The following is a 16996-nucleotide window of genomic DNA, read 5'->3' as shown; positions in this document are numbered from 1 at the left end:
ATGACCACGTGCCAGAAGAGCATACACACATGGCTTCACACATTGCGTCTGGTTTTGGAGAGAGAGGGAGGGAGGGAGAGTCAGAGGGATATTGAGAGATGGGGTTGATGAGTGAAGGTGACCACACACACTGTATGATATTAGCAATCTTGGCGTCGTCACAGATAATATTTTGTAGTCAATACCCACAATTTAGTTTTGGCCGTGTGACTGGTGCTATGATAATTCTGATGTGAAAAATTACGGCTGCAATTTTACAGGCTTTGTGTTAAATCATAGGGAATTCACTCTCTGCTGGTCTAAGTGCATACAGTTTCATGAAAAATAGTATGTAGATATTATCAGCTCCCTTTGGAGAATTGACAACCCATGTTGTCCTCTTCTGCCAAGTCAAGACAGGGTCCAAATATTCCTTTTTTGTTTTGTTTTCTCGAGGTAAAACACCGCCCTGGTATATGTCGGCCACAGTAGGTTGTAGTTTTGACGCACAATCTGAGATGTAGACGCAATTAAGCTTGCACAGTTGGATAAACATGACTTTACATTTTTCATGTGTGATATGTCATGATCGTACTGTATAAGAGGGCCAAAATAGTGCAGTGTGCAAGCACCTTAAGACACAGCTTCTTTCACTGACAGAGGAGAGGAGAAAACAGAGGACAGAGTAGTTGAACCATGGAGGCGTTTGGACTGTCTCTACTATGGATTCAATGTAATCACGGTTTCATGGAAGTCATGATCGGTTTACAATACAATACTGATAAGAGAGAAAGAAACAAAGAGAGAGAGAGGGCGACCTGGGTTCATTGTGCAAAACATAGAAGATGCATTCAAAGACAGGAAGACGAGGCAGGTGGGCTGAGGAGATGTTTGGAAACTCTCCACTCTTTGGACAAGGTGTCTGTTTTACGCTTCATGGTTTATGCTGCATCCCATTTGGAAAGGGACCACATACGGAGGCAGAGAGGAACAGAGACTGAGGTAGATAGGTACGAATTTTAAGAAAAAGAGCGAGAGAGAGACTGTGACGGATACTGTGTGTAAAACACAGATGCATTTGCCAATGGTGGCGTTGCCTTGTCTGTCCTAACAGGATCCTCAGCAGTCTTCCATATTGTCGATTTCCATCCAGCATCTCCACCCCCTCGCCTGCCTTTTTTTCCCCCCTTCTGCAGCCAAAGCTAATTTGCGGAGGCGTGAGTGTGGGTAATGCTACAGCGCGTCCCTGACAAGCTAAAGCCAGCGCTTACACCGCATCGTGCCCCCGTGCTACAGCGAACGGGCGGGCGGGCACAGAGTGAGCTGGCACACTCTGTGCCCGCTTTGTCTCATGCCTCCTCCAAAACTGTGTTATTTGATGTGTTGATTTTTTTATTTTATTTTTTGGTCCAATTTCCCTTTCAGAGCTCCGCCTCTTCGTCTCTCGTGTGTGTGTGTGTTTTTTACGCTCACTGCATTGCACGTTTTTCTACGCCTGTGAATTGGACCGGGCCTTGGAAGCGACACAGGCCTGGAAAACAATACTGCTTTTCTGGTTTTGCATATTGCTCCCATTTACAGGAGCCAAACGCCAAAGGCCCCCCTCACTTGGCCTGCAGGTTTACTGCTAGACGGGATTCATATCTGCCTCTGTGTGTGCAAAACACGCTGTGCTGCATGTATTTACACGCCATTTTTCAACATTGTCTTCCGGATGAAATTGCATCTAACTGCGATGCGATGGGTTGCCGGTAAATTTGGGGTGGAACAAAAAAGTCACATTGACTGGAGTTGAACCTTTAGATTATACACTGCATATTCATGAACACTGTTTCCGTCGAAATTAATCCGCGGTGTGCAGAAATCATACCATGTTCCTACTAAACCGTGTCCTTAACATTGCCCAAATAGGATCGCATATTTTAACTTTCTGTTGTATGGTGCAATTTACGCAATCCTACAAGGTAGGGATGCTGTAGAGACACGTGGTTAGTAACTGTGGTTCCATGAAAACATACAAAGCAATATGTTGTATATGAACGGCTAAAAGGACAAAGATCACACTAGATTAAAGGAGACATACTGCTGTGATGACAGACTGGGGTCACTGTGTTTTTCTAGTTTACCCCTTGCAATATATCTTTACACTATGGCGACATCCAGTGATACTACTGTAGTCTGATAACAGAAGTACAGTATGTACAGTATGTCTACTTTAATTCTGTGCCAATAATTGTCTGTTCAGCTCTTAATAATACTAATAATTTTACATCATTTTGGACAAAGATGATGGGTTGCGTTGATGCAACCAAGTGTGAAAATTAAACAACCCATTAAAAACTTAAAATAACCACTTATACCACAAACCATGGATCAACTTGTGGCATTTGTGTGCCTACATCCGTGCATGTGTGTGTGTGCTTAACCGTGTTGTGTCATAGACACTGACATAAGTACAGTACATTACTGCATTCATGTTATACACCGCAGGTTAGTATGATGGAACACACACACATACACAAACCAGTTTGAATGAGACTAACCACAATAGAATTTACGCACGCACGCACGCACATACAGTCTCCCTAGAAAGTGGCCCCTCCACTGTGCTAGTACAACAGTAATGTGATATTTCTTTGTATGTTAATGTGTATTATTTTCCATGGTACACTCGCTCGCCCTCATCCTGTTCCAGCCTTTTGTCTCTCTCTCCACCCTCCACATTGTTTCCACACATCCACATCTCCATTTACATAATTGAACTTTTGATTGGACTTTTCTCTTCCTCCCATACCGCATCTCTCTCTTTCTCTCCCTTTCTTCTTCCCTCCATTCTCACCTGCGTTTGAAATCATAATTTCATGGGTAATGTGACACAAGGTTGGATTCTTTTTCCTTTTCTTATTTCTTACAGTAATTTAAAGTCTTCACAACCCAGAAAGCTCAGATTAGACAAATGACTTGTTTTCCATTGAAGGTGCAACGTAAGTGTTGTGGTGTTAACTGGTGAGCTTAACAAGACTCCTTTTTACTGTTAACAGGCAGGGTTAAAAGGGTTCTGTGTAGATGTTTATATAGGTGTATACAGTACGTATGTGTTTGTGTGTGCATGTGTAATTTAGTTTTTAGCTACGACCACACAACTAGTATAAGCCACTCGGTTGGTCAGTGCTTTGAATGCAGTCATCAGTTTTCTTCCCAACATTGTCAAGTCAGCTTAAATATAAACCGAGCTCCGGCTCTCGATGTGCTAGGCAGACTTGACTAATAATATTACCATTCGCATTTTAGCATTTAGCAGATGCTTGTTCAGGTCAAGACCAAAATGTCGGGTAAGTGACATGAATCCTAGTAAAAAACAAAAAAAAACAATGGTCAAGTACATAGAGTGCAAAGAAATCCATTAAGTGCTACAACGTAACTATGATACCAGGCAGGTACACAGCTATTGCAGGTTTTATATCGAAGTCTGCCTACCTGAAGTCTGTAATTACATTTCTGCTCTGAGTTAGTGCAGCCCTAGTTTTTTGATTAATTGATCATTAATGTGGTTGACGACTGATTAAAGGTATTTGCTTAAAATGTGTATGCCTTGTATCAAGGGGTATGTGTAAGTGTGTGTGTTTGTAAGTAAATATACATTCCCTAAAAATCAAGACTCCACTGGAGTGTCAATGTTTTTGCATATTAGTACTTACACATGTGCTGTGTATTAGAGTGTGATTTGTATGTCTCTTTACACACTATATACACACACTGTGTGTGTACTGTATACATACACACACAGTAGGATGTGCGTGTTGGTGTGGTATTTATTTACAGTGTGTTTGTCTAAACTGTACATACGGTATCTGTATAGAAACACGCTATACTGTACAGTATGTGTCCATTGGAGTGTGTGCATTAGGAGAAATGGGTGGGGGTTGGGTGGGGTTGCCGTGAGCTTCTTGAGCGGATTACAAGTTTTAGAGAGTAGGAGATCCAACACCTCCTCAAATGTGACACTCTCTGACACCGCTTTGAAGACATGAAAGTGAGATTGGAAGACTTGGGAGCGTCTTTTCTCTCCACAGAGTTATGGGTTCATGTCATTGGGCCGGGGCCAGTTAGCTTCCCATTCATGCGTTATGCCCCGGAGTGAGAGACAAAGCCGACACTTAAAGCTTTTGACTGGCATCTATTTTTTCTTTCTTTTCTTTTTATGGTGCTCAAAGGGCCAGTTTCTAATGCCTCCTCTACACAGGCTGGGCAGAGGATAGACATGTGATTGAAACATTTTGGAAGTAAACTTGAAGCCTGGGTGAGACTTGGGTATCTCCCCTTTGTAGGGTGTGAAATAGTCGACACAGTGGCTTTTCCTCGTTTTGTTAATCAGCCAGTCATGGTTGGACCTATTTTCTGGTTGCTGTGGCTTTGACCTTTACACTTTGCACCTACCAATTGCTTGTAATGTGCTATCAAATGCCTGAAATGACACAGTAGATCATAGTTGGTCAGTCCAACACTTCGCAAACCAGATATCTCAACAACGGCGATGGAATTTGCTGTGCACCTTCATGGTACCCAGAGGACGAACTCTTCTGATTTTGGTGACCCCATGGACTTTTGTGTAGCACCACCCTTAGGCCAAACTTTCCACTTACACACAAGAATATCTCAAAATGTAATGGAAAGATTGTCATGAAACTTGCTGAGCACATTCATGCTCTGCAGAAGATGAACTCAAATCAATTTGAGTGACCCCATGACCTTTCGCACAAGATATCTCATAAATTAATAGGCGGGTTGCCATCAAACGTATCTGTGCAACACTTTGGTCCCGAACAAGATATCTCAAAAACGACTACCTACTGTACTAGCTTGGGTGTTAGGAGCAGCACGACCTCTAAGGGTGTTTTTTTCCTATCTAAAGTAAACAAGGTACGATTAGCCGATCCTAGGTCCTTCTGAACCTCCTGGGTCCATTTGGGTAAATTTTTACATTCTCTGATTTACATACATTTTACTGTGTGCCCACGACACATTTTCTTTTCCTTACTTTCAATTATGCCTATCATTGTTCACCCCTCTTCCTCATTATACCACAGCACACCCTCAGCACACCCTCCCTCAAAATGCAGCAGATGACCAAACAGTCTTCCTCTGACATCGCAGTCCAACAGGAAACTTGGTGGCTTCCATTCCGCTTCTAGTTATTCCCCTCTTCTATGTTCTCATTCTGGTATTGTAGATAGCTTAGCGATCTCCCCCTCCTCTCTCTTTTCCTCTCTCTTGTCCTTTTCTCCTCCCCCCTTTTATCATTTTTTTTCTCTTTTGCCCCCTTCGGATGTATGCTGTTGACACCCAGACATCAGGAATAATGGAATCTCTTGTCAGTGTGTTGTTTGTGGCCCGAGCAGCAGCCGGTAAGGGCTGGGTATAATAGTAGGCTGGGAGGAGAGGAGAGAGAGAGGCGGTTCATGTGGCTCTGATAGTAATGAACGTTGCCTTTTCATTTTTTAATATGGAATGTTTGTGGGGCAGAGCTGGCGCTATCCGCTAATCCTACCCCGCAGCCGAGGTAGCTACATGGCTCTGTGACACACACACACACACACACACACACACACACACACACACACACACACACACACACACACACACACACACACACACAGAGCCACACATACCTTGCTTGAGGCGAGACAGCAAACTGTTTGATAAGTCGGGATGTTTTTTTTTTTTTTGTCCTCTGGTCCTCATGAAATTTTTACCCGACGTGTGTGTGTATGTGTGTGCGTGTGTGTGTGTGTGTGTCTTAAGGAAATGCGGCCTGCTGTTTCTGTAGAGCGAGATATGATATTTTGTCCAATGTTTGATGGATATGGAGAACCTGGAGTATGTAGATGCATTGGTATTGCCTTTTATCCAGGCTGAGCATAATGAAACGATGTGTATGGCCGATTGGGGAAATTACATCAACATATTGTTGTTAGTGGGGGGAGAGTCATTGCATATAGCAGTCGCATATCACTGGAGTCACAATGAAACCACATATCTGCACGGAAAAGGTTTTCACAAGTGTGGAGAATCACCAGTGTATGTTTTAAATCATACAGTGCCAGCCTTTTGATTATATTTCATATAACGAATCTGACTCAACATATCAGAGACCACCACACATGTAAATATTCAGTCTAGATCAGTGAAACTTGAGCATCTTCCTCTGAGTCAGTAGCAGTCTTGTGTGGTTTGAGCAGCAATGACATTGGCAAAACACCTTGTTCGATCCCCAGGTGGTGTTGCATGTCATTCCCCCTCTCTGCCCTCGCTGTCCTGTTTCTACTCTGTCCTGTCAATAATAAAAAACTGAAATAAAGAATTATCGTAGTAGGGGTGACATATAGCAGCCATTTCTGTTGAAATTAAATGTATCCATAACAGGGACCTGTGTTTAACCAGGCAGGCGGGTTCTGTAAAAAAAAGCCTTAATAGTCACTCATGAACCCTAGCGTCCTATTCTGGGCATGTCATAATAGGGGAACAGTCGGCGAAAATAACACATAGCAGATCCATAACAGGGACCTGTTTTTAACCAGGGAGGGGGTTTTGTAAAAAAAAAAGCCTTAACTCATTCAGTGCCACATGACGTCTAAGACGTCATGGCCTGTAGCGCCCTGAGCGCCACATGACGTCTAAGACGTCATGAGATTTTTTTTTTTTTTTTTTTTTTTTTTTAAAGGGTTCAGAACCCAAGATATGATGATTTGAAGATTTGCTGCTCCATTCACTTCTTGTTTAACTTCTTACTGAAAAAGGCTGTATCTCGGCTCCTAAGCACTTTCTTTTTACAATGAATTTTGGCTGTGGCACTCAGAACCAAACTGCCATAAATAAGCATGGCACTGAAAGAGTTAATAGTCACTCATGAACCCAACTCATAATAGGGGAACAGTCGGCAAAAATAACAGACACAAGCGTTGCAACGAGCTATGAGTTTGTAGATCGGCTATTTTTGGTGAAGAGTTTTGGTGTAAACGGGGGGGAAAAGTAGGGAGACGAGTATAGTTCCCTGGGGGACACCGGTCAAGGAAGTATAATATGGTTTAAGTGGTTATTTAACTCGACATGAATGTTTTTTGTTGTTGTGTGTGGATGTCTAATGAATTATTAGTTTATATGCATGTAGGTGCAGTTTATATGCATTTTACACTGGTTTCTGTGGTGTGTGGGTACAGGCAGTGCAACTCTGCTGTGTGTGACTGTGTGTCTAATTGCTTTAATAGCACCTGCTCTCTAATCCCAGGTAATTAGAGCGCTACTTTCAACTCGTCACTTGAAACAACAGAAAGATGGCCCAGAGGAAGACACTCACACGCGCGCGCGCGCACACACACACACACACACACACACACACACAGAGTGCTCTGTGTGTGCACCAAAATGCAACATTCAGCACACGTGCACATGTGCAGATGCACACTGCGCTCACACAATGCTCATACACAAACAAACAACATTTGCACTTACACAACACACATGTACACGATCACGGGTGGGTGTGTGGGTGTGAAAGAAGGAACAAGACAGAAAGAGTGCTCTTAATTTTGTATAGCCTTTGTGTCTACATCCCCACCTTTATATTGTAATTAGTCTTCATACATTTTCGTATTTCATCATATTTCAATAGAATGTCCGAATGGTATGTACAGCACCGATGTACAACCACAAAATACTGTTTAACACTGTATAACTATATAATAATACTGTAATATTACACAGTGTTATACAGTGTATAATATACAGTTAGTGGTGATCAAACACCTCACCTCCTATGTATTTGATCACAGACCCCTATTTGACAGGATTTTGTTTCAGGGATCTCCATAAGAGAAGATTTGTCAACATCTGTCACGACTTGTCAAAACTTTATATAAAATATCTGAAAAATTAAATACGGCTTAAGTGTTTAAACTGTGCCTCATTTTGTTGGGTACCCCCTGGAACCACTTCAAGGACCCCTGGGGATCCCCGGACCCCACTTTGAGAACCACTGCTGTACAACGATAAAACCTGTTCCACGAACAAAAGAACAGCAACGTTCTTTTCAATAGTTTTGTTTGGGTTGACCTCATGGCTCAGCCACATAATGGCCACCGTGGTCTTCTACGTGTCGACCGTCAGATTTATCGCCTCACTTCTTTTTTTCCTTCCCTTCTTCTTCCCCTCCCCTCTGCATTTGTGTGAGCGGCGCAGGCATTGTCGCGGTCGTCTAAAAAAATGTGTCTGGAGAAGCTGTGGGGAAAGGTTAAGGCCCTCTTTTAAAAGATGAGCCGGAAATGTCAAGTGTTTGTCCCTCAGGCTCGCTCTCTCTGTCTCTCTCTTTCTCTCTCTCTCTAGCTGTAGTCACAGTGCCATGGGGCACACACACACACACACACACACACACACACACACACACACACACACACACACACACACACACACACACACACACACACACACACACACACACACACGCAAGCAAGCATTTCTGCACTCATAATGCACACGATTCCACACAGGTACATAGCTATTAGCTACATTTGTACACCCATGCATGCGGGAGCATTAACACACTGATCCTCATAAACACACACACACACACACACACAAACCCGTTAAGGGTTGTTACTGTACATCAGTTAGCCTCCAGTTTTTCTTTTCATCTCTTCTCATGGTTTGTGAGGAGGCCCCGGGTCGCATGTTTAACCACTCCAAGGACGTCGCAGCTAGCTAACACTGCTACTTCTCTCTCTTTACACCCAGGAGAGTTTGGTGGAGATCCTTACTGTTTTAAAGTGTTTTTTCGAGTTGAATTCCCAAACCTCTTGCAAAGTTTGACACTTTTTTATTTCTTAAGGAGTCAATGATGATGCAAAATCCATTTTACAATCAGATATCACTTCTGCTATTCTATTCTATTGTGTAGTACCAAGAGACAGCGGTTTTGATCTCCCAGTCATGAGTCTCTCAAAACGTACGCTCTCCCTGTCTTGCAATAGCACAGAACAGCCAATAGAGGGGGTTGTTTGGCCACCACAGGATGTGTGGCAGGACTGAAGCTGCCCTTAGTCAGTCTGAGTCAGTTCTCAAAAACTTCACCTCAGTTTCTGTCCTGGAAGAGAATGCTAGTTCTGGTGTCAGTATCAATCAATATTGTAATTATAAAATGTTATAGCAATAATTAAGATATTATTGATATTGAGCATGTCAACTGTTCCGTGTCCAGACATATTTATTTATGCATTTATTCTATTATTTTCTATTGTTTTTAATATTGTAATATTGTTTTTATAGAAACAAATAGTTTATTGTTATTATGATATTACAATTACTATTGATATGTTGTTAGTCTGTTTGTGAAGCCTTGCCACCATCATGAAGAAATTGTATATTTGTAATGTATAATTGAGTTAATATACTGTAGCCATGTAACAGTGTGATTGTTCAGTGCACAATAACGAATATGGACAAGGATTTTGAACATATTTCATAGCTCTTTTGATCACTGCCCCATATCGAATTAAATGGAATTTTAATGACGTTATTGTTAATTTTGTCATTTCTGGTCCAAGCCCTCCAAAATAATCAGAGGATTATGCGGTATCTGTGCGTCCATAACCAGATTAAACCAATAGCCGGCTGAATCATCAGAATGACATTGGTTCCGCTGCCCATCTGAATGGGTCCGCCACACCAAGGATTTGTGGGATTTGGAGTCTGGGCAGCTGAGACACTCCCATTGGTCAAAGCGCCGGCCCAGATAAGACTTCAAAGGCGGAGCTAATTAATAAGATGTTTACATTATCCACGCTTGCACGCTGCTTTGAGTACAACTCTTCATTAGTGTATGTGTGTGCGTGCATACGTGTCGTGTGTAACCCGTTGCTTCTCCATATGCCGAAACATACTGTGAAGCTAATTGGAGGGCTCAAAGTAGAAAAACACAATATTTTGCTCCAAAATGAATAGCTCTTCCTCTGTCATCTGTGTTTTACTTGGAACATGAAAGACTGTCTGAATCAACAGAGAAGGCAAAACGAGTTTAGGCAAGGCAAGTTTATTTGTATAGCAATTCAATCTACCTGACATAAAACATTAAGCAAAAGAAACACTTTATGAAGAGACATTTGAATTCAGTAAAGATGAGAAAGAAAATAGAAGTTCAACACCTATCTCTTTAATAGGATACACCTGTTCAGGACACAGAACCCAGTAAAAGGACAGAGGCGCCTTATTGTGCTTATAATTATAGATCCATGGGTCCATTCTGATTGACTTATTGACCAGTATGATTTCACATGATAAAACTAGCTCATACTTGAATATGCAAAGAAGCCAATGATATTTTCCTCCATCTGCAATTTAAAGGATACCGCTGGCGTATTGATTTATTGTTTTCATTTGATTCCATTGACAAAATCCATCATTGTTAAAATGTGGTCAAGTAAAAAAAGTTCAATACAATACACATTTATAACAGCTAAAAATCTACTAAATTAAAGTGCTACTAGTAGGAAGTACTGTGTGTTAACACATACACCACTGTATTTTGCCATTTTTTTTGTTTCACAATAGTGAATATACAGAATGATACTAGCCTGACAACACGTCTACTGTAATGCAATATTTGTCTTTTTAGCTGTCTAAAGTTTTTTTTGTTTTGTCAGCAGTTTGACAAATATGCATGTCATTTGTGTTTAAAAAAAACACTGGTGGTTTTATTTAGGCGTAGTCAGCTCTTCATTGTAAGTTGATAAATACATTTGAGAAATTCCTTAAATACGTATAAACACCACCTCTGGTTGTGAAACTCACATCTCTCCCCTCTCTCTGTTGTGTCCTCTTCTCTCTTGCCCTCTAGCCCAGTCCCATTCCCAGTCCAGTACTGGGAGGCAAGCCCAATGCCAGCCAGTCCCTGCTGGCCTGGTGTCGCGAGGTCACCAAGAACTACCGTGGAGTGAAGATAACCAACTTCACCACATCATGGAGGAACGGCCTGGCTTTCTGCGCCCTGCTGCACCACTTCAGACCTGATGCCATGTAGGACACACTCCGAAACAAACAGAAAAACAGAGACACAAATACAAGAACAACCTTATGCACGCACACACACAGCTCATGCCCAGACATGCATGCCCCTCACAGACAAACAGTGGCACAAACACACATGCAAACATGCAGATTCATAGACAAATGTGACGGCACAGAATGCAAGGGTGCGGATTAACCAACACCAACTCTGAACTGGTTACAGATTAACAGATAACTCATGCACATTCACGTATAAATCTGTGAATGTTCTTCAAGCAATATGCAGGCATAAAAACACTAAAACTTTCACCCCATAGAATAGACCATGCTGGCATGTTTACGTTGCATATGCTTGGATTATTGTGTGTGTGTGTTTGTGTGTGTGTGTGTGTGTGTGTGTGTGTGTGTGTGTGTGTGTGTTAAACTTTGCATGTGATTATGTGTGTGTATTCTCAATTAAGAACATGTCTGCGTACCACTCCAGAATCTGTATGAAAAAGCTACAGACCCATCAAGAGAGAAGATAAATCATTGCTTTACTACCGCAGATGTGCTCTGTGTGTGTGTGTGTGTGTGTGTAAGTGTGTGCGTCTGTATGTGTGTTTGTTCTTGCTATATTTTCCACTCTGTTACTTCTGTTGATTGCGTTGCTGTGAAATTGCATGTTACAGTTCTAATGCCATTACACACTACGCATATCTAACACACCTCTACCCCCATCCCCCCTCCCTCTTCCTCTCTCACCTTTCTCATCTTTCTCTCATTCCATTTTCTCCCCCTCTTAACTCTTTTCCTCCCTGCTTCCCCCTCTTTGTCTCTCTCACCTTTCAGAGACTACAAGTCGCTCAATCCTCAGGATATCAAAGAAAACAACAAAAAGGTAAAATATCCTCCTCTCCTCTCTCTAGTTCACAGCCTTGTCCTACTCTATGTATTCCTTATATTGTTCATTGTCCCCTGTTGACCCCGTTCTTGACACCCCCCCTCCACACACACACACACACACACACACACACACACACACACACACACACACACACACACACACACACACACACACACACACACACACACCACATAGACATATAGTCCTATTTTCCATACCCTGTGTCACCAGACAAGTTAACACACACACACACGCACACGCACACACATCCCTACCCTGCTGTCCTCTCTTGTGGCCCTCGGGGGCCGACACAGAATGATATGCGTGCAGGCTTTTCCTCCAGCTTGATTTCCTGTTCTCATCCACTCTGCCTCAGCGATAACCTCCGCTGGCCCTGTTAGGCATGAACACCAGCCTGTTGACAATAGCCACAGTGGAGAGAGAAGAGGCTTTTTCATATCAGCTAGCTGCACCCCCCCCCCCCCTACCCCTCCACCCCCACCCCGCCCCACCTCAACAGCCACCTCCATTCCAGGTGTCTGAGCTTTAGCCCTAGAGGAGTTGGTCAGATAGAAGCAATGCAGGCAATTGGGGGAAGGGGGGGGGGGGGGGGGTTATTTCACGAGAAGGTGATAGCTGAGGAATAGTGATCACGGTCCGCTGCTATTCTCTCATTCCGTCTCTCGTTGCGCTGCATTGTGAGCTTGTAGATCAGATATATATGCAGTATATAGACTCCTGGGGGACTCGGGTCAACTTAACACTGTGGATTTTACTGTGTGGACATAGGTTGAGTTGAATCATGGTTTTATGGAACAAGCTGGATGTAAGCCACACGGAGGCCCCCATCCATGTGCCCTTTTGAAGGTGAAGGGCTATTGTAGATGCTTTCTGTGTAGCTAGCTACATCGCTCCATTATTAACCACTTAAACCCTGTATACTTTGTTGACCAGGGTCCCCCAGGGCTCTATACCTGGCATCTACTTTTTTCCCTCTACACCAAATCTCTTTATCAAAAATAGCTAATCTACAAGCTCACGACACACTCTGAGGTTATTGATCTGCTATTTTTCACAGAATGTTTGGCCTATTATGACTTACCTAGAATAGGGACGCCATAATAAAATTCTGTCACGACCTCTGTGGCTTGAGTCTTGTTGATATTTTGGCTAGCAGAACTGTCCCTTTACGGTGTGCACAACACAGAGAGAGGAAGATATAGCTCTGAGTGTTGGGGTTTGGATTTAAAATGGACATCTGAGCAAGTGTCATGAATTTAAAATAATGGAGAATGTTACCTTGGTTTTCATGTCCAGATGATTCAAATGCAGTTGCCCCCCCCATCACCACCCCCCGCCCGTATCTCTGTTTCTTTCTCTGTCTGCGAGCTCAGACACCAGTGAATTATGACAGATAAGGATAATCAATACAAAGAGGGGGGGAGGAGGGAGAGAGAGGTGAATATTTAGAGATTCACAGCCTTTGAAAAGATCTGTTATCAATCTGTGTGTGTGTGTGTACGTGCCCGCGGGCGCGTGCGTGCACATATGTGAACGTGTGCATGCCACATGCATTTACATTTATACAGTACCTGGCTGCGTGCATACATGTGCACATATGTCAGTTTGAGTTGCCCGTAAGAGGTTGTTTGTTTGGACTGTGTGAGTGTGCATGTGTCTATTTTGTCAGCGTGATGTTATGTGTGTGTAATGAGGCCAGGAAGAAGTCATTTCCCATGCTATCTGATAGCGCAGCGCCAGGCGAAATCGCCGCCAGCACTACCTCTGGGAGGAGGAGGGGAGAGCGGTGCTGCTGATGATTGACACTGATGGATGCCTGTCAGTCACAGAGGGGGGAAGGGGGTACAGGGGCCCAGAGCACGGAAAGGTGACATGCAATCCAAGTCTAAAGCTCTTGTTAATAGTTAAAGGGGAAGAGAGGGGAGTTCGTTTCAATAAGCGCAGCAGCATATTATGTCCATTTAGGAGAATAAAAGTCATCCTTACCTGATGTTCAATCAGCATGTCTACAAGTGTTTCATTTGGTCAGTCAAGGAACTCGGGTATTTGTTATTTCCTCTAAGCACTCTAATGTGTTGATCTCCTTAAATGGTGAATCTGGTATTTTTAGAGCAAGCCTCCTGTTTTCTGTTGAATAAACAAGATTGAGTGTTACTGTAAAATCCACATTGTCAAATGTGAAATCTATTCCCCCCCAATTTTTTTTAAAGGACCCTGCATGAAAAGACCTGAGGTTTATTTAAATGTACTCTGTGGATTTGAGTGCCAGAATTATTTTATTAATTAAGTCAGCCAGTGCCAGCGTTTTTGAGCATTTTTACTAAACTTTCAAGAGCCACAGAATATTTCGTTCCAGGACGATCGACACACAGAGTGTCGCAAAAGACTGAGGAGTGCCTCTGCTTCCATCGGGGAAAAAAGTGTGTCACGCGACCCTCCGTTCTTTAGTTATTGGCTGTTGAATATAGCTTGTTCTCCGGATCTACTCTTCTTCAGAAGTCATAGGATCACTCATAGGTTGGGGAACAGCGCCATCTAGCGCAAACACTGAAAACACGGTTGGACGTTTTACACGTCTTTGGCACTCTAGGCTTTGGAAAAAAATGTCATGTTACACGTCAATAGCACTGAATGAGTTAACAACTTAAACCCCAGCATCCTTATTGTGGGGAAGGCTTTCACAGAAAATAGCAGATTGACAAGCTCACAGCACGACACGTTGTGAGCTTGTCGATCGGCAATTTTCAGCAAAAGCTTTCCCCACAATAACACAAAACGTAAAATTCACCGTTATTGAGCCCTGTGGGACTCCGGTTACCCATATGGGGTTTAAGTGGTTAAGGTGTGAAGTCAGATTTATAGCCACATCCTACAAGCTCACAACGCATGGTGCAGCGCCATGTTGTGAGCTCATAGACATGCTATTTCCAGCACACGACAAACTATAAATAAAGCCTGTAGGAAGGAAAGCTCTGTTCCTGGGTAAAGTCCGGTGGATTGAGACGAAAATCGTTAACTTTTTCATAAAAGCGTGAAACTTGGTAGACTTGTACAGTTTGGGGCCCTGAACATTTTCAGATATGGAGCCATTGCAAAAACGCCCCCCGGTGGCCATGGTGGCCATTTCACTTTCCACCATTACCAAATAATGTATTTTTCATCATAACTCCCGAACCAAACATGATAATACAGAATAGGTGATGTCTACACCTATGTTTTGATGGTCAATGATTACAATTATATCATGTACAACATCATAAACTGTTCAGGTGAATAGGTAATGGTCAATTCAATAACGTTGTTTATGTCCAGGTAGCTCAGTTAGTAGAGCACTCGCCTTAGGACCACAAGGTTCTGGGTTCGATCCCAAGGACCCTCGGTGTAGCATGGCTTGGGTAACTAAGACATGCATCAAGTACTGAGAAATGATGGTAGTGTTGCACTCCACATCAGCAATCCAGGGATCTAGCACATTGAATTGGGAATAGACACCCTCGTTCTCAGCCATGAGCTTGTTCTCAAATTCTAAAAGCCACAGCACAACAGTGGACTTTACACATGTCACTTAAGTGTCACATGAGGGCATGTTGATTGATTAGGTCAGATGAGGAGCCTGTGTTTCCACAGTTAAGACACAAGTCACATGATTAATCAACAGAAGGTTACACCTACATGGGTAGACCAAACCGATATAAATGGAGTGGATGCTCACTATGAGGACAAAGTGTTCTACGCATGCACCAGTGTTACTAGTTACCAGGGTGTTATTGCTGCGTTCGTAACTTTCCATTTCGAGCTCCGAGTGACTGACGGTAAGAATTGAGAGCGTGTTTACACGACGATAATATATTTCTGATATGGTTTATAGTTTTGTTTGTATATTTCATGTCAGTAATTTGTTGTTACGTTGTTGTTTGTGTTTACTTTTTTAGGTTTATAACCTGACTCTTTACTTGACTAATGGCCTACTGGCCTACTGGCTTACTGGCCATACTGGCCTAAAAGTATTAGTGTGTGTTGGTATTGTGTGTCAGTATAATAAAACCATCAAAGACACAGGTCTGAGTTGTGTCCGCTTACTCGGTTGCTCAAATACCCTCTACAAGGGGAGATCTATTTAGTTGCATTGCTTGTGTGACTGGCTAGATAATTGTACAATCACAATGTATTAATTTCTGTGTTTTTCCATTGTAATTTTGGTGTTGATAAATTATTCTATATACTGTTTTTATGTTGTTTTATCTCATATGATTATAGCTTATAGTATATAGCCTATATCTGTTGCCAGAACCATTATTGTAATTGTTTGCTTTTCAAAAACAAAACAAAAACAGACTTAATTGGAAGGATTCACATTTAAACCTTTTTCAGTTAATGTAGCCACTGCCACCTTCCTGTGACTCCATTTGGGGTCCTAACCCACAGTTTGAGAACCTCTGTTTTAAATGGTATCACTGTAATCCTTAACCATCAAAACATAGATGTAGACATCACCTATTCTGTATTATGTTTTGTTTAGGAGATAGGATGCAAAATACATAATTTGGTTATGGCGTCAAGTAAAATGGCTGCCAAGGCCACTGGGGAGTTTTTTTGCGATGGCTCCATATCCAAAATTGTTCAGGGCCCCAAACTGTACAAGTGTACCAAGGTTCATACTTTTATGAAAAAGAGACAGATCTTCGGACAAAACCACACAGGACTACCTCACAACATCACTGAATTGACCATTAACTATTCACCTGAACAGTTTATGATGTTGTACATGATATTATTGTAATCATTGACCATCAAAACATAGGTGTAGACATCACCTTTTCTGTATTATCATGTTTGGTTTGGGAGTTATGACACAAAATACATTATTTGGTAATGCGGAAAGCAAAATGGCCACCAGGGGGCGTTTTTGCGATGGCTCCATATCTGAAAATGTTCAGTGCCCCAAACTGTACAAGTCTACCAAGTTTCACGCTTTTATGAAAAAGTGAACGATTCACCAAAAATTTTGTACCAATGCGTTGAGACCAACTTTGACCCCGAAGCAAAACCCACCGC

The 16996-nt window shown here is 42.4% G+C and overlaps 1 protein-coding gene across 2 annotated transcripts in view; it reads left to right on the top strand.

Moving 5' to 3' along the window:
* ehbp1 (EH domain binding protein 1) overlaps positions 1 to 16996 on the top strand; it is a 211459-nt gene that overhangs the window by 90792 nt on the left and 103671 nt on the right. For both annotated transcript variants that reach the window (XM_080448704.1, XM_080448703.1), the window contains exons 11-12: positions 10865 to 11043; positions 11866 to 11914. In XM_080448704.1, coding sequence (XP_080304830.1) covers positions 10865 to 11043; positions 11866 to 11914 — 228 coding nt within the window. The remainder of the gene's footprint in view (positions 1 to 10864; positions 11044 to 11865; positions 11915 to 16996) is intronic.

The sequence above is a fragment of the Gymnoscopelus braueri genome (genome assembly GCF_963280865.1).
Source record: "Gymnoscopelus braueri genome assembly, chromosome: 14".
NCBI classification, from domain to species: domain Eukaryota; kingdom Metazoa; phylum Chordata; class Actinopteri; order Myctophiformes; family Myctophidae; genus Gymnoscopelus; species Gymnoscopelus braueri.
The sequence above is the reverse complement of the archived record's forward strand: the minus strand, read 5'-3'. Positions and strand labels throughout refer to the sequence as shown.